Source organism: Typopeltis vanoorti, chromosome 10, assembly GCF_054136105.1.
Source record: "Typopeltis vanoorti isolate ZY-2024b chromosome 10, IOZ_Tvanoo_1.0, whole genome shotgun sequence".
Taxonomy (NCBI): Eukaryota; Metazoa; Arthropoda; class Arachnida; order Uropygi; family Thelyphonidae; genus Typopeltis; species Typopeltis vanoorti.
In genome coordinates, this window is record NC_143558.1 from 105,799,258 (window position 1) to 105,826,605 (window position 27,348).

Consider the following 27,348-nt stretch of genomic DNA (forward strand, 5'->3'; position numbering starts at 1 on the left):
TTCATCCATTGAAGTGGTAGGAATGAGTTCAACGTTGCATATACTAAGTTGATAACTTTTATCAAAACTAGCACTCATTAGTTGAACAACCTCTTTTGATCCGTCACCCTCACACCATCTGCATCCAGTAGAGTTATTTTTTCATGTTCATTCTTTCTTTTACTTGTAGCATAACGATCGAATTCTTTGGGATTGTTTAGCTTGCACAGCAGTTTCTTTTCATACTGAGACTTAGCTTTCTGTACAACAGTTGTGACTCTTCTGGCCTGCTGCTTATACTTTACATAATGAACATCATCCATGTGCACATGGTATTCCTTCCACGTCATCCTTTCCTTACAAATCTCTTGCTAGATAAGATTATTCATCCATTTGGCTCCTATCCTGTTTATTCTTTGAACTCTCAAGACATATATTCATATTGCATCATTAAAGTATTTTTAAATGCTTCCCATACACCAGGAGTGTTCAACCCATCGATCACGGAGCGATTTTTGGTCGATGATCTCTTGTGTATTCCTCCTTACTTACAAATTTAATTAAAACTGAAAACATAATATTTTATTTATCATTATTTTTAATTTGTATTGCTATCTTTAAGTGTATTGCTATTGTTTATTTATTTTTTGTTAAAATTGTCAAATCAGTAATTTTCTTATAAGTCTGGGTAAATGAATTAATTTGGATCAGTGGAAGTCAAACGGCAAGCCGAGTGAATACGATTGTAAGCAAAGTGTAAAAACTCGATTGTAGCTTAAATATTAAATATTCCAAAGCACTTTACATCGATTTTTTACTTGGGTTAAGCCCCATGTGAATATTGTAAAAAAATAAACTTTGTTTGTCTTGGTATAGTTTGTATTAGATGCTTTTGTAAATAACTCTTTTGAAGCTAACTGTATATACTGCTTTAATAAGAATATGTTAGAGTGTTAAAAACAAAGGCAATGTTTTTGTCGTCGAAGTTGTACATGGCATTAGAAAGATTGCTATTAATGTATGTATGAGAAAGGCTTGCAGGCTCTAAGTGTAAACATCTCCGAAGTCAGTCAGAAAGAGTTCAAACAACTTTCCGATGGCAGGCAACTTACTATCAAAAGAAAGCGGAGGAGAACCAAAGGCATGCTGAACTTGAAACTTAAGATTAAAGACTCATACCGATTCTTTGGGAATTGTCAAACTTCATGCGAGGTCTCAGAGGAGGCCTAATAAAAAGGGACTGAAGGGGTCCCAGTTCCAGAATTGCTGTCAGAGAGGAGGCCACCTGGTCCAGAGTCGCCGTCAGAGAGACTGCCCGGATCCACATTGCTTGAGAGAGGAGTTTCCCGTTTCCAAAAAGGAGCGTCTTGGTTCGAGAAGTCGCTAGAGAGAGACTATTTCTACGCCGCAGACAAGGGTTTCAAATTGCTGAAAGGAAGAGTTCCAATTGCCAGAGAAATGTTTCCAGGCCAGGTTAATGTCAGACATTCACCAGTGTGTTGCATTTTCATTACAATTTGATGAATCATATGTCTTCACTGATATTGCTCAGTTAATGGTATTTCAAGATTATTCAAGTAAAGAAGAACTTTTGAAAATTATACCATTATTTGGAAGGACTAGGGGAGAAGACATTTTTTCGGCATTTGATGAATTTGTGAAAAAACACAAACTTCTGCTTTTTAAACTTGTGTCTTGTGTATATGCAATGATAGGTAATAAATCAGGCTTCATTTCATTATGTAAAAACGATGAGAAATATCCAGATTTTTTAACATACCACCGTATTATTACCAACAAGTACTGCGTAGTAAAAGATTAAACACAAAAAATGTTTTGGATATTACATTTAAAATTGTATATTCTGTTCGAGGAAAAGCCCTGCAACGGCAGTTATTTAAATTACAGGTAGATGATGATAGGGAACTTCTGTTGTACAGTAATGTTCACTGGCTCAGCAGAAGGCAATTTTTAGAAAGATTTCTTGTATTAATTAACAATATAAAAATTTTTCTTGATGAAAAAGGAGATATTTATCCACAATTGAGTGATAAAAGATGGTTGTTACACTTATCATTTTGAGTAGATTTCTGTACGAAATTAAGCAATTTAAATTTAGAGTTTCAAGGCAGAGATAAAAATTTAATTGACATGTTAAGTTCAATAAAAACTTTCCAACAATACTTTCTTTTATTAACGAAAAATATAAATGACCGTGAATTTAGACATCTCCCATATTTATTAAAATTTTTTGAACAAAATTAAGAAATGCTTCCCTATGATTTAAAAGAATTTATTCGTGAAATAGAGTTAGTTGAAGAAGAAATAAATTCAAGATTTAAAGATTTTAATAAAAATGAAATGATTGTATCTTTTATTAATAATCCATTTCAAGAAAACTTGAACATCACAGAAATTCCAAATAAAATTAGTGGGCTATTTGATATAAACAAAGCCTGTGAACATCCGCGACAGTGAACATAAAAGATACATCCGGCATTATCACTATGGCAAGTCGGTCCTAGCAGACCATGCTCTGGGTACTCCTGCACACAGGATCAACTGGAAGAACACAAAAGTACTGCACAGAAGCTGTTACAAGTCGGAGAGATTGTTCTTAGAGGCAACAGAAACCCTGAAACACACTCCAAATCTCAACAAATATGGCTGTATTAATTTGCCTAAAATCTGGGAGACAGTCATCTTAAACAAAAAAAAAAAAAAAAGTGGTACAGGTTTTTTGTTTACAACTCTAGTCTTATTTGGTAGCTGCAATTTTTTTTTTTTTTTTTTTTTTTTAGATAGTGGGTGCCAAAATCAGGACTTTAGTCTTTGTGTCGCTGCTACAATTTTGTTTAACTAGTCTGTTGATTATACCATGTTGTTATAGTCTCGCGTATTGTGACAAAGTCTGTTTTTGTGCTCTGAAGATGCTAGCGAAATATCAGCAATAAGTTAATAAATAATTATTTACTTATTATTCTGTGTTCTAATATATACCATTAAAAAATAAACAACATGTACGACGAACACATAAGTCTGTCTACACGTTTAAACCACACTGAAGTAGAACTTGAGATAATAAACATTCAGAATAGTTTACATTTAAAATCAATAAACAATGAAGTCATTTGGAAGTATACACGTGAAAAATTCCCCATATTAACTGATATTGCGCGAAAAATTTTGTCGTGTTTCGGATCGACATACTTGTCAGAATCCGCTTTTTCAAATATGACCGTCATAAAAAATCAATTAAGAAACCAAATTACAAATGATTATTTGGATGATTGCTTGCGATTGGCCACTTCTTCATATCAACTTGACTATGAAAATATTGCGAGGCACAAACAATGCCAAATTTCACATCTGTTAGAATAGCACTCAAATTTAAAGTAGTACAGTCTAAAAGACAATTCTTTTAGTGTGCCAACTAAAAGACAAATGTTTTAGTTGGCACTCTGTTGAGAGTGCCAACAAGTATATCTTTTTTTTTTGAATCAGCCAGTATTTCCTGTAAGTTATGAGTTCGTAATCAATCTGTTGTTTTTTTCTAACTTTGGTTTTCCAAAATAGAGAAATAAATATTTTATTCCAATATATATATATTTTTTTAATTTTGGAATAAAATAATATTAAAAATATTTTATTTTTAAAATTAATAATAAAATACTGGTGTATTAAAATATTTGTTATATTAAAATAATTAAAAGTGATAAGTAAATTTTTAAATACACAAATAAAGTTTTTAGTTGTGTATTTTTTTTTTTTTTTTAGTTATTTATAACTTTTTTTTTTTTTTTTTTGAATCAACCAGCATTTCCTGTAACTTGTGAGTTTGTAATCAATCTGTTGTTTTTTTCTAACTTTAGTTTTCCAAAATAGAGAAATAAATATTTTATTCCAATATATTTGTTGTTGTTTTTTTATTTTGGAATAAGATAATATTAAAAATATTTAAATACACAAATAAAGTTTTTAGTTGTGTATTTTTTTTAGATGTTTATTTGTGCGTAATCAGATATCGGGTTGGGGGAATGATCTATATAAGAGAGTAGATCGCCGAATAACTTTTTATAGAAAAGTAGCTCACGTAGTAAAAAAGGTTGAACACCACTGCCATACACTGTCAATAGTCATTCAGCAACTGATATCATGGCACTTAACTTAGTATACACCTCAGTTGGTCATAATTTCCTGCTTTGTAGTTCAGCATGTAACCTTTTCTGAATGGAACATTCATAAACTTAGCCACTACCCAAGTGAGTTCTGCATGAACACTGTCACCAACTGAACATGCAGAATAGTAAGTCTTTAACTGAAACAGCCTCTGACACTATAATTAAATGTAATACTCTTTGACCTCGAGTTCCTTCTATCACATGTTCCTTGAGGATGTTGTCTTGCAACAGCTCAGTAAATTCAGTTTCATTTTTCTCATAAGATTTTACTGCTACCCAATCAATGTTTGGATAATTGAAGTCGCCCATTATGACTACTCTTTTCACGCCCATTGTCTTTATTTGCTGATGCATTTGTTCAACACTAGCAACCAGTCCACCAGGTTCTGTAACAACGCACCACTATTTATTAGATCTTGTTAGATTCCCTCTCACATGAGATGGCTTCAAACTTGCTGCATGAAAAAGTTACTAGTATTATAATTATATGGTCTCAACACTAACTGGATTCAGGTCATATGATATCATTAATATCATTCTCCTTCCTCTCCTAACCTGTTTATCCTTGCTAAAAATACTGTATTATTTAATACAGTATTTTTAGTATGTCTGATTCTGATATCCAGGTCTCACTGATGCCTGCAATCTGAGGTCTCAGCATATTGACCAAGGCATCCAACTCTACCCCTCTGTTTCTGATACTCCTAGGATTTGTGTAAAGACATAATAATATGCCTGCATGTTCTTTTGTATACTCTTGTCTGTAGTCTGCATGACACAGTTGGTCGACTTGCAGATCTATGTTCTTCTCTAGTGCCTTCTCTATGAACACAAAGTTGAAATCGTTCTCTCCTCATAATTTATTTGCTGATGCATTTCCATGCTATGACATTTGCTGATGCTAATCATTTCCATGCTATGACAATTCCTGCCATTAACACAGTTACACAACATTGTTGCTCTTACACACATATTCTTGTCATTCCTTCCATTATAATTTAGTTTCCTTGATTCTCTGTGTTAGATCTCATACCAGTTATTAGTTTTTCAAGACTTGATAACAAACGCATTCATGTTTAAGCCATCCCTCTTATACAAATTCAATCTTCCTCATACTTACTCCACACAATCAAAAACTCACATCCATTCCTTCTACACATCTTATGCATCGAATAGTTTCTTGAATGCCATCATAGCACTTCTTAATTTATTGTTATCATATGGATGTAATATACTTGTGATTTTTACTCTTCACTCTCACTTCTTTCAATGACCCTTTCATATCCTCTCTCATACTGAACTTATCACTAGTTAAGTTGTTAGTACTTACTACAATTATGATCTCATTTACTTTACTTTTATGTTTTTCAATTGCATGTGGTATATTTTTAATTTTTTCTCCAGGAAAACTTGAAGTAATAACCCACTCAACAACAGCTTGATTTATTGATAGTCACCATATCAAATAATATCCTTCTTTTTATGATCAGTTACCTGATTTTCGTTACTTACTAACTTAACTGATTCTCTGCTTTGTTGTTTTTTTTATTTTCCTGCTTAATTTTCTTATCCTCCCTGTGTCCAATCATATGTTGTTTGACTTTTTGTAATTCCTGTATTCTCTCTCTCTCTCTAATAATCTCTTTAACTTCATTATTGTGGAGATTAATTCATTTTCAATAACCTCTTCAATATCTCCAATATCCTTCTTAACTGGGCAGTCCTTCTTATTCTTGATTCCGCTGCTCTTCTCAGTGTAATGTTTCTTGTGCTTTTTTGGCACCTATGTTTAACTATATTTTGGGCCTATATATAACTATAAACAAAAGTCACGTGAGGACTTTGGCAAGAACATAGAAAATAAATATCAAGAGGGTGGCAAGATATTCTGGAGGTTATTGAAGAAGCTTAGGAAAGGAGGAAAGAGTGCTGTAAAAGGAATTAGAGATGATAAAGGTGACATGAAAAGAGGAGAAAAAGATATCCTTGAAGTATGGAGTAATTACTTTGAAAAACTACTAAATGAAACAAGCAGTGATGACAGCACAGTGGTAAAAAATCACTGACCAAGCATGCAGGCAGGAATATATATCCATACTTGAAGTAGAAAAAGCCATCAAAAGCCAAATGTGGAAAGGCAGCAAGAGTAGATGATATTCGACCAGAAATGCTGAAGTATGGAGGTATAAAAGTCATATAGTCATACAGAGGAAGGAGAATGATACTAATGATATCATATGACCTGAATCCAGTTAGTGTTGATACCATATAATTATAATACTAATAACAGTTTTTCATGCAGTGAGTTTGAAACCATCTCATGTGAGGGGGAATCTAACAAGATCCAATAAATAGTGGTGTGCTGTTACAGACCTGGTGGATTGGTTGCTAGTGTTGAACAAATGCAGCATCAAATAAAGACTGGGCGTGAAAAGAGTAGTCATAATGGGCGACTTCAATTATCCAAACATTGATTGGGTAGCAGTAAAATCTCATGAGAAGAATGAAACTGAATTTACTGAGCTGTTGCGAGACAACATCCTCAAGCAGCATGTGATAGAAGGAACTCGAGGTCAAAGAGTGTTACATTTGATAGTTCACTAGGCCTGGACAGAGTGTTGAATTCCAGATGATTGTAGTAGAGCTCTCATAGTATACCATATATAAAAAGGGAAATAAAACTGAATGTGAGAATTACAGAGGCATTTCATTACTGAGTTTTCCTGGTAAGATATATGCAAGTATACTTGAGAGGTTGAGAAGGATCGTGGAAGAGAAATTTGTTGAAGAACAAGCTGGATTCAGGCAAAATAGAGGCTGTCAAGATTAGATTTTCACTTTACGATAGATAGTTGAGAAATCATGGGAATATAACAAAGATCTGTATCTAAGTTTTGTAGATCTGGAAAAGGCATATGACAAGGTGCCAAGAGAGAAGCTGTTTTAAATGCTACAGTTGTATGGTGTTAATGGGGCATTATATCAAGCACTACTTAATCTTTATTTGAGTTGTAAGTCAGAAGTTAGAATTGAAGTATAGGAATATGATTTAATGTTAAATCTTGTGTCAGACAAGGATGTACATTATTCCCTCACTTATTGATTATCTATATGGATCACATTATGAAGGAAAGTGGTATTAAACCTGATATCAAAATTGGTGGTGTTAATTTCGGCTCTTTGCTTTATGTGGATGATGCTATACTTCTAAATAAATCCGCTAGAAGTCTGCAAGATTTCCTGACTAAATTGAATAACTGTTGTAATAGATATGGTATGAAGGTCAGCATTAAAAACACAATTTTTAGTGAAGATGGTAAGTTAAATATGGAAATAGACAACGGAATCAACAAAGCTGGTATGGTAGGAAGTCAACTGAATAAATTTATATGGAAATAGAAAAAGAGAGAAATTAGCCAAAACACTAAATTAGCTGTAACTTATTCTAAGAGCTGGGTTAGAAGAAAAACACTTGACCAAAGACTAGAGACTGCAAATATGAGAGTCCTGAGAAAGATTATAGGCATGAACAGATGGCATCAATGGCAATATCATATTAAAAACGAGGATATTAGGAAAGAACTTGACATTGTCAGCATCCAGGAATGCATTAGCAGAGCTAATCTCAGGTGGTATGGTCACTTAAGCAGAATGGGCGAGGAAAGATTAGCAAAACAAGTGTTCTCTGCCAGGTTGGCAAGAAAAAGATCCAGAGGAAGACTGAGATATAGGTGGATTGATACAGTAAAAAGTGCCTTAGAAGACAGAAATATAAGACTTGATAATATTGGAGTCTTGACATTTAAGAAACTGATTTGGAGGAAAATTATAGATAGGATGTTAGTAATGATGTAAATTTTTCTTGTAGAATATCATATCCTGTACACCCCTTAAGGGTATATATATATATATATCAGGAATTTGATGATGACGATGATATATAACTATATTTAATATTGAAATATCTTAACAAAAATGTGTTATAAAATAAAACACTAAATTTTCTAAGGTAAAAACGCAATAAAACCAGATAAAAATCACCAATTTTTCCAAAACACTAAATTCACCGACCAATCACAATGTAGCCTCTAACTGATATTAATGATGGCAATGAAATGCATTGGAATATATTTTTAAAATAAAATTTAATGAATGAAATTGTATAGTCATGAGAATTCAAGGAACAGAAAAGTGGCCAAGACTAAGAAACCACAATTAATATAATTAATTTACATGGTTTGTTCTGTCACGCATGATATATTTATATACAGAATCTGAATTGAATTGAGTTGGTTTCAATAGCAATAACTACAGAAAACTGAGGTCATGAGGTGTCTGTTAATGTCTTATAGTTGCCTTTAATATTGGATATTATAGTCATCTGGAGAGGTTAGAACTTTAAATAGTCTACTTCAGATAGTATTTTATCAAGAGTTAATTGAATTATATATCAAGAACAACTACTTGAATTTCTCTCAGCTTCCAGTACTCTAGCGAGTATTTTGCCTTAATCATAAGCACAGATATAAAAATATGCACTTGGACAGTTTTCACAGTGTTCCAAAATACAAATGACTACAATAATAAATTAAAAGAATTACCAGGTACACCAGCATTAATCCACTAGTGAAGGACCTCACAGTATTGATAAACAATAAAACCAGAAGTCTGTTAGATAATAGTATAGTATAGTACAAGTTGGCCAACAAAACTTTATCTAAATTAAAACTTTTTGTCTACACATGCCAAGGTATAATCTACCCAAGATCCACTGGAGCCCTGTTGTGGATGCCATAAATTGTCCCATCTATGAATTGCTAAACATTTGCCAACCAAACTTAACAAGCACACATACACATAGTCTTACATTAAAAGCCTCCACACATTTTAAAACTGCAGTCCTATGTTCCTGTCAGTAATTGTAAAAGATCACTGTGAAGGATGCCACTGTTTCCCTTTGTGCACATGACTATCCTGCCTTCAATGCTAGCTTGAGCTGTCAGAACATGGATGTATAAAATGTTTAATTTAGTTAGCAAATTATTTCATTCCATTTCCACATAGTTTTTGTTTTGGAAACTTTAGCATGAATCATTGCAAGAGCTATTGAAATTTTAATATTAAAAAATAACTTTTTTTATTCTTATATTATTAATGGTTTTTAACCATTTCAGAAGGTGAAATTGAGCTAGCAGGATATTCTAAGGGAGATCTTTCATTAAGCATCAATGACACAAAGTAAGAATATGTTTTATGAGTGTGTATTTATTTATTAAGACTAGTTATACTATATACAACTATAATAAGTAGATAAATATAATTACTAGTTTCAATATTATTTTCATGGGGGGGGGGGAAGGGATGAACTTGAGTACATATGATTAGTCCTACAATTATGGCAGTAATAATGTGGTACTTTAATTTCAGCTACCTTTTGTCTGTAGATTTGTAGTCAACCTTTTGTAGATTTTGAGCATCATTAAATATGCAGTTGATAGATTAAAGCTGCTTTGGATGTTATATGGAGGATTGCACTGTATACACAGTGGGTTGTTTGGTACAAACTCCATGTGGGATGAGTCATTGGAGGTATCATGTGCCGGCCTGGTTAGCCAAGTGGTTAGCATATCTGCTCTCCAGCCAAAAGGCTGCAGGTTTGAATCCCTCCATGGGCTTGTCTCTGAAAATACTAATGGTGGGCAGTAGATGGCATTGCTGTAGATCAGTGTTTCCCAAACTGTGGTCCACAGACCCCCTGGGGTCTGCAAGTAATTCAAAGGGGGTCTGTGGGATAGTTTATTTTCATTAAACTTTATCTTATCATGTTGTTCACACCTGGCCTAATTGATATGTTCATATTCTTCCGAATATCTCCATTTTTAAGAGTATTGCATTGTCATAAATGACACATTTAGAGTTGTAAAATTATAATTTATTACTTCATCTTTATGATGTGTAAAATATGAAAAATTTCCATTTTGGATTTTATGAGGGCCATGGTGAATTAACATTCGCTACAAGGGGTCCGTGACATCAGAAAGGTTGGGAAACTGCTGTAGATGATGATGGTAGTTGTGGTTCGTTGTATAGTTGGTGGATTGAGTGGTGGAGACAGAGAGCTGTAAAATAGGTGCCCACACTTGATGAATCTTTGGACTTCCTGGAGATATCACGTAATAATAATATTATATTTTTGGGATATCTTTGCCCTGAAAAATGTTGTTTCAGAAAATCAGTGCAACAGTTCATTTCATCCATGTCCAAGAAACTCTGAAGTCCATAATTAAGAATTCACTAGTTTTCTATGGAGCCTCTGTAGCTCATTCAATATGGACAAAACTAGTTGATCAGAAACACGTAGGTTCAATTTCTATGGTGTGAGTAACCTTTATCAGGTGTTTTTGACTATGTTAGAGATTAGAAATCAGACAGTTCAAGAGCATATCTCTTGACCACAGTGGGTGGAATTTCATCAGGACCTGTTAGCTGCTTTTGTGCTATCCAAGAAGGAAGGAGGTAATTTGCCATGGTCATCTAGGTAGGAGTTGGAGGAAAAGAATGAAGCGAAGACATCAGCCTTGTCTTTGGGTTATGTTACAGTGCTACTGTTAGGGTGAGATAGAGGAGGAAGCACAAATGGACAGAAATTGTACCCAACAATGTTGGCTAGGGACTAGAAAAGCATGACTGCCAATGGCATAACCAGTGAGTTTTCTACATTTATTTCTACATTTCTAATTTGCTCTTTTAATGGTGATTTTACAAGTGTTGCAGGCAATTGTATAAGCTGTGAATGAAGCTGGTGTTATGGTCTCAAGCCACTTGTGAAAGACTGTTTGCTTTTCTTGGATGTCTCTGGTGCACTTTTTTGGAGAACCAGGGTATAGGTATGGGTTGGGAAATTTGAACAGTGTGTGAAATGAAAGTTTCTCTTTCAACATGGATTATTTCTGTAACAAGATTACAACTGATATGTGTGTGTGTATATATATATATATATATATATATATATATATATATATATGCTTCCCACCCAGGAAAGGTTATTAGTAAAGCTATAGCACATTTGTACTGTGGGTGGGCTAAGGATTTTTTTTTCCCATACTTAATAATTTTACGTCTTGTAATTTTTTATTAATTTTACATAGTCCGGAAACCCTTCTCTAGAGATCAGACATGGACCTTTTTCAAGTCACTTCAAGCTTCCAGTAAGTTGAGAGGTGGTCTCACAATGGACAATGAAATTCATCTCCCACTCATCTGGATCTGAAGAATGAAAACATTGTTCGACCATGGAAAAGAGGAGCATAGGTCATGCAAGTCTTCCCACTTGGTGTTGTAATGTCAAATAATAATAATGTTTTGATAATTCTAGCTTCATCTAGTGAAATGTCATGTTCAAGTTTCCTTAGTTCATTATTCATGACTTCAGTAATTGATTTATATATCAATGCCTAATCAGATGCCCAACAGAACCCACAAAAAAATGGCTTTTGCAGGGCACATTGGAGTAGCCCTTAAAAACTGGTCTCTTTTATTTGTGCTGTAATTTATACCAAGAAATCCTGATGCAGATTGAACCCTAACCATTCACAGAAAACTTTCTTTGAGTAATTCAAAAGAGCTATTTTTGAGCATCAGTAAAGAAATTTCATATTTTAAATGTTTCAGTTTATAATTTTGAAGTTTATTACTATTACTATTATTACGGGCAACTCCAGGGAGTCATTAGACTCATCGAGGGAGGCCCTAAATCATATTCATCACAACTATTTGACATTCATACAGTATCTATCATACCTCGCCTTAAACTCATTCACTGTCACAGCATCCACTACAGACTCAGGGAGCGCATTCCACTCATTCACTACTCTAGAAGTAAAGAACCCAGCTCTAACACCTTTATTAACCACACTTTTGCCCAGTTTCCATGGATGTCCCCTAGTCCTCCCACAACCAGCCCTGTTCTCAAAAATATCTTCTGAATTAATTTTATAGAAACCCTTCAGTAATTTGAATGTCTCAATCATATCTCCCCTCCTCCGCCTATCAACCAATTTTTGCAACCCACAAATCCTCAACCTGTTCTCATACGGTTCATTCCACAGACCTGCTATCATCTTGGTCACTCGCCTCTGGATCCTCTCCACCTCCTCCCCATCAAGAAGAAACCTAGGTGACCAAATCTGAGCACAGTAGTCTAGATGGGGTCTTATCAAGGCTCGATAGAGAGGAACAATAACCTGTTTGTCTCTGCTTGTCAACGTATTCTTCAGCAACCAAGTGATTTGATGAGCTGTTTTGGTCACTTTTGCAATGTGTCCCCTAAATTTCAATTCCTTATCCACCAACACTCCTAAATCTCGTGCCTCTTCAATTTCTTGGAGCAGGGTTCCACCAATGCAGTAACCTGCCGCCAATTTTTTCACCCCAAAATGCATAACCTTACATTTTGCCACATTAAACTGACATCCATTCTCCTTAGCCCAGACCTCCAATCTATCCAAATCATCCTGCAAAATTTTGACGTCATCTGCATTCACTATTGCCCTACCCAACTTCGCATCATCCGCAAACAAATGAACTGTTCCTCTCAGATCATTTCCTATATCATTTATGAACAAATTAAACAGCAGTGGTCCAAGAACAGATCCTTGTGGCACACCACTAGTCACAGGCCGTCTTGTGGACTCTACTTCCGAGTAAACCACTCTCTGATATCTCTCCGTCAACCACCCTCCTATTCATCTCACCAACCCTATGTCCATTCCCATATGCTGCAATTTACTGATTAGAATTCCATGTGGAATCCTGTCAAAGGCCTTGGCAAGGTCCAGTAGAATCACCGTAAACCCATTACCCTTATCCAGTTCAGCCGTCACTGTGTTATAATACGTGAGCAAGTTACTGAGGCATGACCTACCCTTCACAAAACCATGCTGTCCCCGATACAGTATCCCATTTTCTTCTATCCAATCTTGTATTTTCCTCTTGACTATTTTCTCTAAGACCTTGACAGTGATTCCTGATATGCTAATCGGTCGGTAATTTACAACAGCAGTCTTGGAACCACCTTTATGCAGTGGAACTATTTTCCCCTCTTTCCACCCGCTCGGGACTAACCCAGATCCGAGACTCAAATTAAACAAAATGGTCAAGGGTACTGACAATTCTTTAGCTGCTTCTCGTACAACACGAGCTGGTATACCATCCAATCCCACAGATGTATTGACATTGAGGTTATGCAATAGACTACTCACCTCCACTTCATTAACCACAATTCCCGTATAATCTACTGGTTTATTCGTTTCTGCAATGTCACCACCTGGATGATATACTTTTGCAAAGTGCTCACTCAGTAACTCAACTATCTCAACTGATTCAGTTACCTCCCTACCATCGGCATTCTTTAAAATCAATCTGCCATGTACATTTTTCCTTTTACTTGCTACATATCTAAAAAACTGTTTAGGATTCTCTTTAGCCTGCATGGCCAATGTTCTTTCGTAATCCTTTTTTGCTTTTCTTACCACACTCGTCACCCTTCTGGCCTGCGCTTTATACCGTTCATGTGCCTGCCGGTCACCCTTCTCCTTAAATTCCCTCCATAGTTGTTTCTTTTTTTGCAACTCAAGCTTAATGGTGTTATTCATCCATTTAACCCCTACTTGATTTATTATTCGGACTCTAGGTATACAGTCAGCCATTGCTTCATGCAAGCACTTCTTAACTACCCCCCATGCACTATCAACTTCTAGTCCTTGCAGTTGTACATGCCATGGCACTGAACCAATCAAACTCCTAAGCTTGTCATACTTTCCCGCCCGATAATTCCACATGTACCCTGTCTTAATTGAAAATTCTACACCTTTAGCCACCTCCCAAGTTAAGACCCTATGATCACTCTCACCGATTGGTGGCAATGTGGTCATATTTGTTACAGCCAAATCCTCAGATGTAATTACTAGGTTAAGCACTCTCTGACCCCTAGTATTTTCCATTACATGCTGTCGCAGATAGTTATCCCTTAATAACCGCATAAAATCCATTTCCTTCCTCCCGTGTGGAAGTTGGAGTAGCCCTTAAAAACTGGTCTCTTTTATTTGTGCTGTAATTTATGCCAAGAAATCCTGATGCAGATTGAACCCTAACCATTCACAGAAAACTTTCTTTGAGTAATTCAAAAGAGCTATTTTTGAGCATCAGTAAAGAAATTTCATATTTTAAATGTTTCAGTTTATAATTTTGAAGTTTAGTAAATGACCTTAAAAATTTACTGTGCAATGACCTGTATTAACAAGGGATTTTATGTGACTACTATCTATACATATAAACCTGTTGTCCATTAATACCTTTTGTGAGCTAAGAGTATTTTTTAGTATTTTTTTTATTCATTTTATATATATATTTTTGGCATTTTGTAATTTATTTTTTTTACATTATCTGGAAACCCTGCTCTAGAGACCAAAGATGGAACTTTTTCAGTCCACTTCATGCTTCCAGTAAACAAGGCAGTGGTGTCTCACATTGATCTGTGAAATTCATCTCCCATCTCAAGACACAAACATCTATGCCTATTTAGTTGGAACTTTTTGGTTGGATAGCAGATATGCTAGCCACTCACCAATGAGCTGGTGTGTGGTGAAAATATTGGTATTATTGTTAGACAAAAGAAAGACAACTTTGGAGCTAGAAAGGAATTTTTAATGGCAGGCCAGACATCTTGAGCTTATAGTCAAAAGAAACAAAGAAAATATTACACAGTTTAATATGACAAAAGAGTGTGGTACATAAGAACATTTTTTAATATGTGACACTATTCGTTAATCAGATCAATTCATCCTGGAATGATTTTTGCATGTGTATCAAGACATTTTGTTTCTCATGATTTTGCCATTAAAATGGTTAGTTATAGTGACAAGGAAGAAAAAGTTCTTAGAGTTCACAAAAGGATGTGGTACATAATAGCATTTATTGTATGTAACACCATTCGTTATCCGAGCAATTCATTCTAGGATCCCTTTTAGCATGTGTAGCAAGATATTTTATTTTGCATGTTTTATTTCAAATTACTATACCAATAGTCCAAACATTCTTCAGGACTAGTGTAACAGTGAAAAGTTGTTCTGTTGCATATCCATTCAGCCACATAGATATAAGAATCAACATCTATTATAATTTATATACAGTGCACTGTTATGTCAAATTTGAATTTCTTGTCACTATTACTGTTGTTTTTGTGAGAATTGTGATGTTTATAATAATTTACGAGGGTATGCTGAAAAGTTGTGATAATCAACATGAAGGAATTGAAGTAGAACCATGTAATTACACATTATTCTACCTATTCCCCACTAAGTGTTATACACTTGTTACAACGCTGCTGCATCATTTGTATTCTTAGAAAAAAATCTTTCCCTTCTTGCACAAACCACCCCTCAGCTGCAGACATGACTTTATCATCTGTGGTAAATTTTGTTCCTTTCAAGTGTTTCTTTAAATTTGGGAATAGGAAATAGTCAGATGGGGTTCCAGTCTAGCAAATAGGGTGGGTGAGGCAGACATTGAAAGCCCAAGTTGTGTATTGTCTGTTGTCATGAGCAGTGTTACAGCAACAGTTTCACATTTTTTGAGGTACTTGATAATGATTACACCATCCATTTCCCAAAAGACAATGACAAGAACCTTCCTGCTGACTTTGGGGTTTGGAACTTCTTTGGCCATGGAGAACCTTTTGTGTCTCTACTCCATTGACTGTTGTTTAGTTTCTGGATCATCGTGATAAAGCCAGGTTTCATCAACAGTCACAATATGAGCAAAAAAAATTAGCACCTGATTTCTCAAAATGACCCCAAATCCCTTGAGATGACAGCACATGTTCTTTCTTTTGGTTGGCATTCAAACATTTAGGGGGACCCACTTTACTGACAGCTTTTGCATGTCCAGGTGTGCATCAAGTGGTCATTAGTGGATAATGATCCCAACTTGTTCCCTGGATATCCCCAGAGTCTTTGCAATGTTTTTGGCTGGTATTCATCTGTCATCAAGAATCAATGCATGCACTGCATCGATGTTTTCAGGTGTGATTGCTGTGGATGATCTTCCTGACCTGGAAGCATCTGTTGTCTTAGGATGCCCAGTTTTGAACTTGGCCATCCATCTGGCAACTGTTGGATGTGCTGGAGCATAATCCCCTGAAGTCTCACACAAAGTTTGAATCTCATTTGCAGACTTTTTCTTACAACATGAAAAACTTGATGAGGGCCTTCACCTCTGTGTCTTTGAATTTCTTCAAAACCTGTGACATGTTTTCTTAATATATCCTAAAAGAAAAAATAAATTATTATAATTTGATGAAACATGGGGAATAAAGGAGTTTTAAGATATGTTCTTTCTTGTGGTTATATCAGTTGCTCTAATGTCATTTTTGTTCTAGGTGTTTATCAGAACTTTTCAGCCCCCCCCCCCATATATTATTTAAATAGATCTTTGTTGAGTAGTAGTACTTATTTAAAAATCCATGGAGTGTTTCAAAAGTTATAGTTTGTTATTAACATGTTGATCGATTTTTGGCTCATATACACTAGACATGTAATTTTGGTTCACCTAATTGTATTACTTGAGATGGTTTTGAATCATTTGACAGAATTTGATGGGCATTCTAAATGGTGAATTTCATTAAATTTCATCCAAAATGCATAATTATTAATATCACTTCAAATCATTTTAGTTCCAACGTCCTAAGAAAATAATGATAATAATAAACCCATCAGATTCAATAATGATTATTTTCTTCAGTTCCATCCACTGAAATGAGTCACTGCTGTATATAATTTTGATACATTTTACCTTTTGCAATCCTGCAAATATTCCACATCAAACAAAAATTAGAATGCCTCAACAATTTTTATGTTAGAATTTTTTGTTAGAATTCCAAATAGCAATTTTCAATAAAATTTATTCTAAGATAATTTGCATATGAACAACCTGATGGAAGCAAAAATAATATAATAAGTGTGTATGCATAACACACATAAAAAGATTCAGCAATTTTTATTTCTGAAAATAATTAGTTTTATATATAATTTGATTTGAACATCATTTACTTGCTTTCTCACATTATCTGTTTTTGCTTTTATAGTAAGCTGAGAGCAAAACTAGGATTGAAGCCTCTTACAGTTGCTGAAGAAATTCCAGGTACTTTTTTTTTTAAATTCAGAATTTAATGAAGATATTGGGTGTCAGCTTTGGCTTAGAGTAATCCTTGGAATTTATAATATCAGTATAACTAAATAAAGTACTGAAATGCCAATTAAAGTAAATAAAAAAAAAGTTTATTATTCCCAGATAATTATATGAACATGTAGTACCTAATTTCTGATAGTTGGATTGTAAGAAATAATTTGGTTGTGATTGAGGTAAATTTAGTTTTGCATGATTTATACCTCTCATCTTGCAGGATTAAGAAATTGCCTCATTTGTTTCTTGATTAATGATGGAGCATTAGAAAGCAACAGTAAGCCAAAAGTTGAGGCCCTGGCTTAGCTTTATTTACCAGGTGCAATTCAGGCATTGGGATTTTTTTTTTTTTTTTCCCAACAGTTTCATTTGTGAACTGCTAAGTATGCATAGTTTTATCAGGTATCTTGTCATGAAGGGCATAGAATATGCCATATTTCATATTTTGTTATTTCTTTAGAATTAGTGCTGTTGAACAATCCATAGGGTTACACTTTTTAATTATGTTGTGCAACTCTCCAATTTAAAAAAACTTCAACATTATCTGTAGTGTTTGCTGATTGATAGAATTGCTTTTTCTAGAATAATGACCATGAGAGGTTATATTTCCTTCTGATGCTGACTTTGTGCATATGTAAAGCTAAGCCAAGGCCTCGACTTTTGGCCTACTGTTGCTTTCTAAATCATAGTATGCTCCATCGCTGAAAAAGAAAAAATTCCATATAAGAATTCACAAAAACTTAATCAAATGTTACCCTTGCTGCAGACTCCACACATGATTTCATAGCAATATTATACTTTTTTTTCATTTGAAGGTGAAGGTTGCATAACATATATTAACAAATTTAGAAGGTCATTCTCAATTAATTCATTTATTTTATTTAATGCTAGATGCATTAGGAAAAAAATTGTTAGTTAATTAAATCTAATACACTAATTTTTCTTCCCTTCACCACAGTGGTTATTTTCCAACAACATATCACTGTAGGCTTTTGTGAAGAACTCTGTGCTATGATTTGGGGCTTATAGAAAACAAGTAAATTTAACATCTCATCTTTGGTGTTCTTGAAATCACTCCACACACTAATAATTTCATAGTAATTTTATACTTCTTTTTTTCATTTCCTAATGAACTTGACCTGATATTATCACCAATGCAGGTTGTATAGCATATGATTGATAATACATTTAGAATGTCATTATCAATTAATTCATTTATTGTATTTAATGGTAGATGAAAAGGTAGCTGGAGAAATGCTCAAATATGGAAGATGGAAGTTATACAGTGACTATACTTCATAATTTAGAAGGCCTGGTTAGAAAGTTGAATTCTGGATGATTGGAAAATAATTCATAATTCTCATCCTTTAAAAGGGAAATAAAACAATGTGAGAATTAGAGGAATTTCAGGATTAAATGTTCCAAGTAAGATTTATGCAAGCATACTTGAGAAGAAGCCGAGAAAAATTATGAAGAGAAACTTGAGAGTGAATATGTTGGGTTCATGCCATATTGAGGTTTGCTAGGATCAGATTTTCACTTTACAGTAAAAAGTTGAGAAATCATGGGGAATATAAAAATGATTCCTTAAGTTTGTAGATCTTGAAAGAGCATATGGAAATATGCCAAGAGCAAAACTGTTCAAAATACTATACTATATAATTCATCATTAATACAGGTTTCCCCCTTCATGTTATGCTCAGTGTCCTCTCACAACCAAGTAACTTGGTTTCTTAAAATCATGATACTACTTATGATAGGGCAGTTAATCTTTTCTGCACTGTGTGCTATGGCTGTAAATTGTGTGTGTGTGTGTGTGTGTGTGTGTGTGTGTGTGTGTGTGTGTGTGTGTGTGTGTGTGTGTGTGTGTGTGTGTGTGTGTGTGTGTGTGTGTGTTCTGCTGGTTTGCTTGTTTTTCAGGGTGAAAAAGTTGTTTCCAAAAGGGAAAATCCTGCCATCTTCTGTATGAGACCTGCTAACTCACATCTAACTTAAAAGTTCCAATAAAGATTTTTTTATGTCCTAGACAGGATTCAAACCCATGTCATTCTAACAAAAGACTTTGTCTATACTGACTGAAATATGGAGACTCTGGAGAAAATTCTAAAATACTTAAGTACTAAAGTTTCCAAAGTAAGGCATCAGAATATTTGTAAAAAGGGTGATACTATATCCAGTTTGATTCAGATATCTGAAGGAAATAAAAACCACATCAGACATCTTGTGAAATATCTTATGAAACAGTGTTAAAGATATGTATACAAAAACAGCTTAATGAGAGTGAGATTTATTAAGGGATGGTTTTTTTTTTTTTGGTAATTTGGTCACATTTCAGGTAACAAATTTAGTTGATATTTCTGTCATTTACAAATTATTTGTTATGTTAAACTAATATTTAAGTTGCAATGAATGAGTTTAGAAAAATGGACAACAGATTGCAAATTGTTAATCTGACAAAGAATATGGGGAAGCAGCATAAAAGGAAAGAGAGGCATTAAAATTCTACCATTAAGTTAATGTTAGTGTGGTTTGCAGATGATACAAAATTGGAGAGTTATTAGAAATTGGACTGATGTAACACCTCTCCAGGATTGGAATCAGTTAGAAATGAGGTTTAATGAGTGGTGAATCACAGCAAGATTTTAAACTTAGGGATTTAGTGTTGGAAGGCTGTGCATTCTATTGATGCAACTATACTAAAGGAGGTAGGGGATCATGGGAATGCTACCCAGCAGATTGGTGTAGTGGTGAAAAGACCACAGATATGGATGTGATGATGGTGGTGTTTCACTTTCCAGAACCACATCTGATTTGTGTGCAAATCTTTAGACTGCAAAATTTCACACAAAGGGTACAAAGGCAGATATAATCCCCAATATTATATGTAGCTGAAATGAAATGTTTCACTTGTTCCACAGGTTCTCTATTCACAACACAGTTGACATTTTCAATGATTCTGCCTATTTTCATTGTCTTTGTCTTTTTATTGCTGACCTTCATACCATATCTATTACAACAGCTATTCAATTTAGTCAGAGAATCTTGCAGACTGGTAGTGGATTTATTTAGAAGTATAACATCATCTGCATAAAGCAAAGAGCTGACATTAACATCTCCAATTTTGATATCATGTTTAATACCACTTTCCTTCATAATGTAGTCCATATAGATAATGAATAACAGAGGGGATAATGTACATCCTTGTCTGACAAAAGATTTAACATTAAACCATCTTCCTGTACTTCCTTCAATTCTAACTGCTGACTTGCAACTCAAATAAAGACTAGGTATTGCTTGATATAATGCCCCATTGACACCATATAACTGTAGCGTATTGAATAGCTTCTCTCTTGGCACATTGTCATATGCCTTTTCCAGATCGACAAAACTTAAATACAGATCTCTGTTATATTCCCATGCTTTCTCGACTATTTGTCGTAAAGTGAAGATCTGATCCTGACAGCCTCTATTTGGCCTGAATCCAGCTTGTTCTTCACCAAGCTTTTCTTCCACAATTCTTCTCAACCGTTTCTCAAGTATATTTGCATAGATCTTGCCAGGAACACTCAGTAGGGAAATACCTCTGTAATTCTCACATTCAGTTTTATTTCCCTTTTTATATATGGGTGCTATGAGAGCTCTACTCCAATCGTCTGGAATTTGTCCTTCTGTCCAGGCCTTTTGAACTATGCAGTGCAGCCACTGTAAGACTTTCATACCACCATACTTCAGCATTTCTGGTCGATTATCATCTATTCCTGCTGCCTTTCCACATTTCAAGCCTTTAATGGCTTTTTCTACTTCAAGTATGGATATGTATTCCTGACTGCATGCCTGGTCAGTGTTTTTTTACCACTGTGCTGTCATCACTGCTTGTTTCATTTAGCAGTTTTTCAAAGTAATTACTCCATACTTCAAGGATATCTTTTTCTCCCATTTTCATGTCACCTTTATCATCTCTTAATTCCTTTTACAGCACTCTTTCCTCCATTCAGGAAAAAATTAATAAAAGAAGATTTTAATAAAATAGTGACAGAGCTAATAATACAAGCAAAAATTTTATTAATGTACATGAACCTACAGAAATACAGAGGATGAAACAAAAGATGAATTCTATGAAAAACTGGAACTAATCCTTCAAAAAAAAAATACTACACAAAGATGTAATTGTCTTGTTAAGAGATTTTATTGTAAAGGAATCTATCTATCTATATTATATATATATACATACGAGAGTGATCAGAAAAGTTCTCGGCCTCGGCCATAGATGGCAACGCTATCAACAAGATTTTTTTTCTAAGTTGATACATCTGTCATAAGTATCATGTGAAATTGCAAGTCATTATATCAAGTAGTTTGTTTTATACAGTTATCTAAAGCAAAAGTGTTGTCTGTATCCTTTGAAATGGATCAAATTGAGTATCGTGTGATTATAAAATTCTTTGTAAAAGAAGGTTTAACGCCAAAAGAAATTCGCTTGAAGTTCATAAAAGTTAATGGCACTCTTCTCTTTCATTTCTGACAGTTAGGAAATGGGCTGTCAAGTTTAAACATGGCCGTACCAGCGTTGAGGATGATTCACGTGAAGGACATCCAAAAAGTCTAACAACACTAGAAATAATTGATCAAGTGCATGATATGGTATTGGATGACCGGCTAGTCAAAGTGTGTGAAATTGCTAGGACTATAGGCATTTCAAAAGAACATGTAGAATATATTTTGCATGAAGAATTGCAAATGATAAGGCTTTGCATATGATGAGTGCCGCGCTTGCTCACAGCAGATCAAAAACACACTTGCATGAAAATCTCTGAACAGTGCTTGGAACATTTTAACAAGAATAAAATGATTTTGTGCATCGATTTATTACTATGGATGAAACTTGGATTCACCATTACACACCAGAATCCAAACAGTGGACAGAAGCCAGTTGTTCAGTGCCAAAGAAGACAAAGTCGGTTCCATTCCATCAGCAGCAAAGGTCATGGTATCAGAGTTTTGGGATGCTAAAGGCATTTTGTTTATTAATTATCTTGAATAGGGTAAAACAATAACCAGGGAATATTATTCCAATCTTTTAACCAGACTAGATGAAAAAATTCGTGAGAAAAGACCCGGTTTGCAGAAGAAAAAAATCATCTTTCATCAGGACATTGCACCTGCCCACAAAGATGTTTTGGCAATGGGAAAATTAAGGGATCTGCATTATGAACTGTTGGAACATCCACCATATTCTCCAGATTTGGCTCCCTCTGACTTCTATCTCTTCCCAAAACTAAAACTCTTCCTCGCTGGACAGCAATTTGCTTCGAATCAAGAGGTGATTGCAGCTGTAGAGGGGTATTTTGCAGATCTTATGCGAACCACTAAAGGGTGGGATAATGGCGCTGTAGCATCGCTGGAATCAATGGATTAGTCTTAAGGGAGATTATATTGAAAAATAAAAATAATTTTCAAATTATAAATTCGTTTTTTCATTGTTAGACTGAGAACTTTTCGGACCACCCTCGTATATATCCATGTGTGTGTGTGTGTGTGTGTGTGTGTGTAAAATTACTGGTTAAATTACATGAAGAAACAAGTATTGATGGAGTAAGATTTTAGCCCACATCTAGAAATTTCATAATAAGTAGTATAATACTGTTTATGAGGAAGAATATATAAATAAGCAAGAAAATCTGATGATGAATATATACAAAAAACAAACAAAAAAAAAGCATGAAAAACTGATTGATATAAATATCACCAAAAATAGGCTATAACAAAATAAATAATATAAAAATTATGTCCAGAATATTTGGAATCAGAAAGCAGTATTGTGAGTGGCAATTTTTCTAATTGGCGCTATTCTTAGGATCAAAATAAACAGGTAATATTTTCAGCACATATGAATCAACTAAGATATAGTATGTATGCAAGTATTAGCAAACTGGACAAAACGGATTGAATTAAAACAAAATTAAAAAAGTAATCAGCTGAAAGAGAATGAAAATATTAAAAACATTTTGAATCACATCAAGGATAGTATAAAAGTAACAGCAGAAAACTCGGTGTGAATTCAAAGTAAAATAGTCATAAAATGGCTTAACGAATGTGAACTGGTAGTAAAAAAAAAAGTTAATTGGCTTGAATGGAGGTCAGTTTCAAGTTGTAATTTGGATAAATTTCAAAATGGGCAATTGGACTGTAAATTTGATCTGAGGTTCTGCTGATAATTCTAATGGCAGGGTCAGCAGAGAAGACAGCTAATTATAAAGAAAAAGGAAAAGCTAATTCTTGTTGGAAGCCTAAACAGCAGAGTAGGAAATGTCTCACAGACACAGTTTGAGAAAATAACAGGGCAAATAATAATGGAAGAACCTGTTTTATTTTTGCTCATGACAGTGACTGGTCCTTACTGGCTCCAACATTAAAATATGCATACATTAATGTGATATGAATATATACAAAGCAAGAAAATTCTTTAATTATACAGCAGAGCTAATCTCATGTGGTATTGTCACTTAAACAGAATGGACGAGAAAAGATTAGCAAAACACGTATTCTCTGCCAGGTTTGCAGGAAAACGACCCAGAGGAAGACCAAGATATAGGTGGATTGATACGGTACAAAGTGCCTTAGACAAATAGAAATATAAGATCTGATAATGTTGGAGTCTTGACAGGTAACAGACTGATTTGGAAGAAAATTGTAGATAGGAAGTTAGTAATGATGTAAATTTTTTCATGTAGTACTATCATATCCTGTACACCCCCTTGAGGGTATATATCAGGAATTTGATGATGATATTGTTGGTAGTGATTTCTTCAGATTGGTTCAAGATAGTGTATAAGAGATTTGAAATAGGAAGTGATCACCATCTATTATTGAGTGGAATAAGAACAAGTATCTCAATGAAAATAAAATTGCCAATTAAAGTTTTTGAAAATAATCAGTCATAACACACACACACACACACACACACACAAGGTGGCCATGTTTAAACTTTCCCTATTCAGAGCCTTTTGTAGCTGAATCTAACAACCAGAATGTCACCAAATTTGGTGACATTCATGAAAAGAAAACAAAGTTGAACACCTTTTGCTGGCATCATAAGACCTATAAAGTAAAGCGAAACTTCACAAATGCATTCGTATAGTCATGTTCAACATTTGCCTCACTTTACCTTATTGTATATTGTAAATTTTTTTTACCTTAACAAATGCAGTGCATTAGCTGCTCTTTGTGAGTTTAGAACCCCTTAGAACCTGCATAAGGTCTTCTGTCAGCTAACAGATTGATGATTTGGGTTGAAGAAACAGGATCTTTGAAAGTTCGACTGGCAGAGGATGGAAACCAGTGCCACCATGGGTAATTGAAGAAGTTGCCACTGTGATTGTTGACATATCACACGAAAATGTTGCTGGTAGTAGCAGTGTCTGTGGAGTAGTGTGACAGTTGGATATAGTTTATTCCATGGTATGGAAAGTCTTGTGTAAAATTATTACATTTTATCCATACATAATCATCTGCATACAGCAGTTGATACATGATGATGATTATGATGTTTTTGGTCAGATTGGAAGTCAACAGTGCTTGACCTTGGAAAATTCTATGTGGAGATGAGGTGCATTTTTTATCTGAACGGGACTGTAAACATCCAAAATTTTCAAATTTGGGCTTCGTAATCACCCCCATGTGCTCCAGGAACACCCATTCAATTCACCAAAAATTATCATTTGGTGTGGCTTCCACAGCAGATTTTGTAATAGGCCCATTTTTTTTTTTGAGGACATCACTCTGACAGGATCAGTAACTTGTTCCATTACCACATGGAAATATCACGATATGTTGAACAGTTTTGTCATTCTACAACTTCAGCAGTGATGATGTCTTGATGAGACCATTTTCATGCAAGATGCTGCATCTCCCCTCATTGCATGACCAGTATAGTAGCAACTTTTACATCACTTCACAGAAGAAAGAGTGATTAGTCACTTCTTTCCAGCTGCATGGCCACCTTGCTCCCCTGATATTACTCCATGTGCTGCTATCTTGAAGGCCAACATCCATCGTGGCAATGTCTTGAACTTGGCAGCCTTAAAGGACAACTTATCATGAACTATGATGAACATTCCTTCAAACATGTTACATTCTGCTGGGAATTCTGTATATAGGATGCAATTTCTGGTCCACGAGAAGGGTGGCCACATTGAACCAGGTCCTCTTTTTGCATAGATGAACTCAATGTGCATGAGTTGTGCAACAGGTTTGTGACAACAGTACACTCCAGTAACTGTAAAGCTGTAAATTAAATCGATATTAAATGTTTTATTGCTGTGTTATCATAAGTGCAACACATAAAGGTAATCTTTTATTTCAATTTAGGTTTTGTTATTCATTTGTCTGTCCATTTTAATGTTTTTTTTTTACCCCCACATTGTACAGCACCATATATTTCCCTATTGACTACTTTTAAAACTAATATCTTTTTTCATGTCCACGTTAGTCTAGTGACTGTGCACTACGCAACCATATGCCTGGGGAAGAAGTGTCCTAGGTTTGATTCCATTGGTAATGTGAGGAGCTGAAGGATCCTCTTCAGCCATAGCCAAGTTAGCCAGTCTTGGGCGTGGACAGTAGGGTTTTTTACCCAGTTTATCCTGGGATTTTTCATCCCACAAAGCAGGCAAACTGGCCTTGAGAACTCAACACTACAGGACATAGGATACACCAGGGCATAGGACTGACCACCTTATCCTCTGAATGGTTTGAGTCCATTGATTAATAAACTCTCGACACTGCTATGTAAAAGAGGGTAAAAGGAAGATGAGATGATATTTTTTTCACAGAATCCTTTTTCCCATGTCTTGATTAGTCTCCCTACCAAATTTGGTGACATTCTAGTTGTTAAATTAAGCTATTTAAGGCTCTGAAGAGGGGAAGTTTAATTATGTTCACCCTGTGTATTTATATATATATATATATATATATATATATATACACACACACACACACACACACACACAAGGGTGGTCTGAAACGTTCTCGGCCTCGACCATAGATGGCAACACTTTTTTTTTTCTAAGTTGGTACATCCGTCATAAGCATCTGTGTGAAATTGCAAGTCATTCTATCAAGTAGTTTGTTTTGTACAGCTGTATCCCTTGAAATGGGATACAGCTGTATAAAAATAGCAAAAGTGTTGTCTGTATCCCTTGAAATGGATAAATTTGAGTATCGTGCAGTTATAAAATTCTTTGTAAAAGAAAGTTTAATGGCAAAAGAAATCCATTCAAAGTTCATAAAATGTCGAAAGTTTATTTTTTGCTTGGTTAGACTATAATAAATTTAGTTTAATCCTTTATCCAAGTGTGAGCAAACAAAGTTTGCGCCTGAAAGTCTCTTTAGGACTAGGGTAAGGTAGTACAACACCGGGCCAACTCGTTGCAAAGGTGGCATAACCTGCCAACCTTAAAGCATAACATTATACATATCTTCAAGGAAATGTGCTTTGCATTATGGAAGATACTGAGATAGGAATGATGTAAGCTTGCTCCACCTTTGCAACGAGTTGCCTGGTGTTGTACTACCTTACCCCAGTCCTAAAGATACTTTCAGGGGCAAACTTTGTTTGCTCACACTTGGATAAAGGATTAAACTAAATTTATTATAGTCTAACAAAGTGAAAAATAAACTTTCAACATCTTTCTCTAAATCCAGAGTCGTCGTCATCATCAAATTCCTGACATGTACCTTCAAGGGGTGTAGAGGATATGATAGTACTACATGAAAAATTTACATCATTACTAACTTCCTATCTACAATTTTCCTCCAAATCAGTCTGTTACTTGTCAAGACTCCGACATTACCAGATCTAATATTTCTATTGTCTAAGGCACTTTGTACCGTATCAATCCACCTATATCTTGGTCTTCCTCTGGGTCATTTTCCTGCCAACTTGGCAGAG

General features: G+C 34.7%; 1 protein-coding gene across 1 annotated transcript in view; it reads left to right on the top strand.

Moving 5' to 3' along the window:
* The window catches only part of LOC150102650 (U4/U6.U5 tri-snRNP-associated protein 1), a 323,990-nt gene that overhangs the window by 10,558 nt on the left and 286,084 nt on the right, over positions 1-27,348 (top strand). The window contains exons 2-3 of the mRNA XM_090399032.1: positions 9,335-9,398; positions 17,302-17,357. Of these exons, the coding sequence (XP_090255158.1) occupies positions 9,335-9,398; positions 17,302-17,357 (120 nt within the window). The remainder of the gene's footprint in view (positions 1-9,334; positions 9,399-17,301; positions 17,358-27,348) is intronic.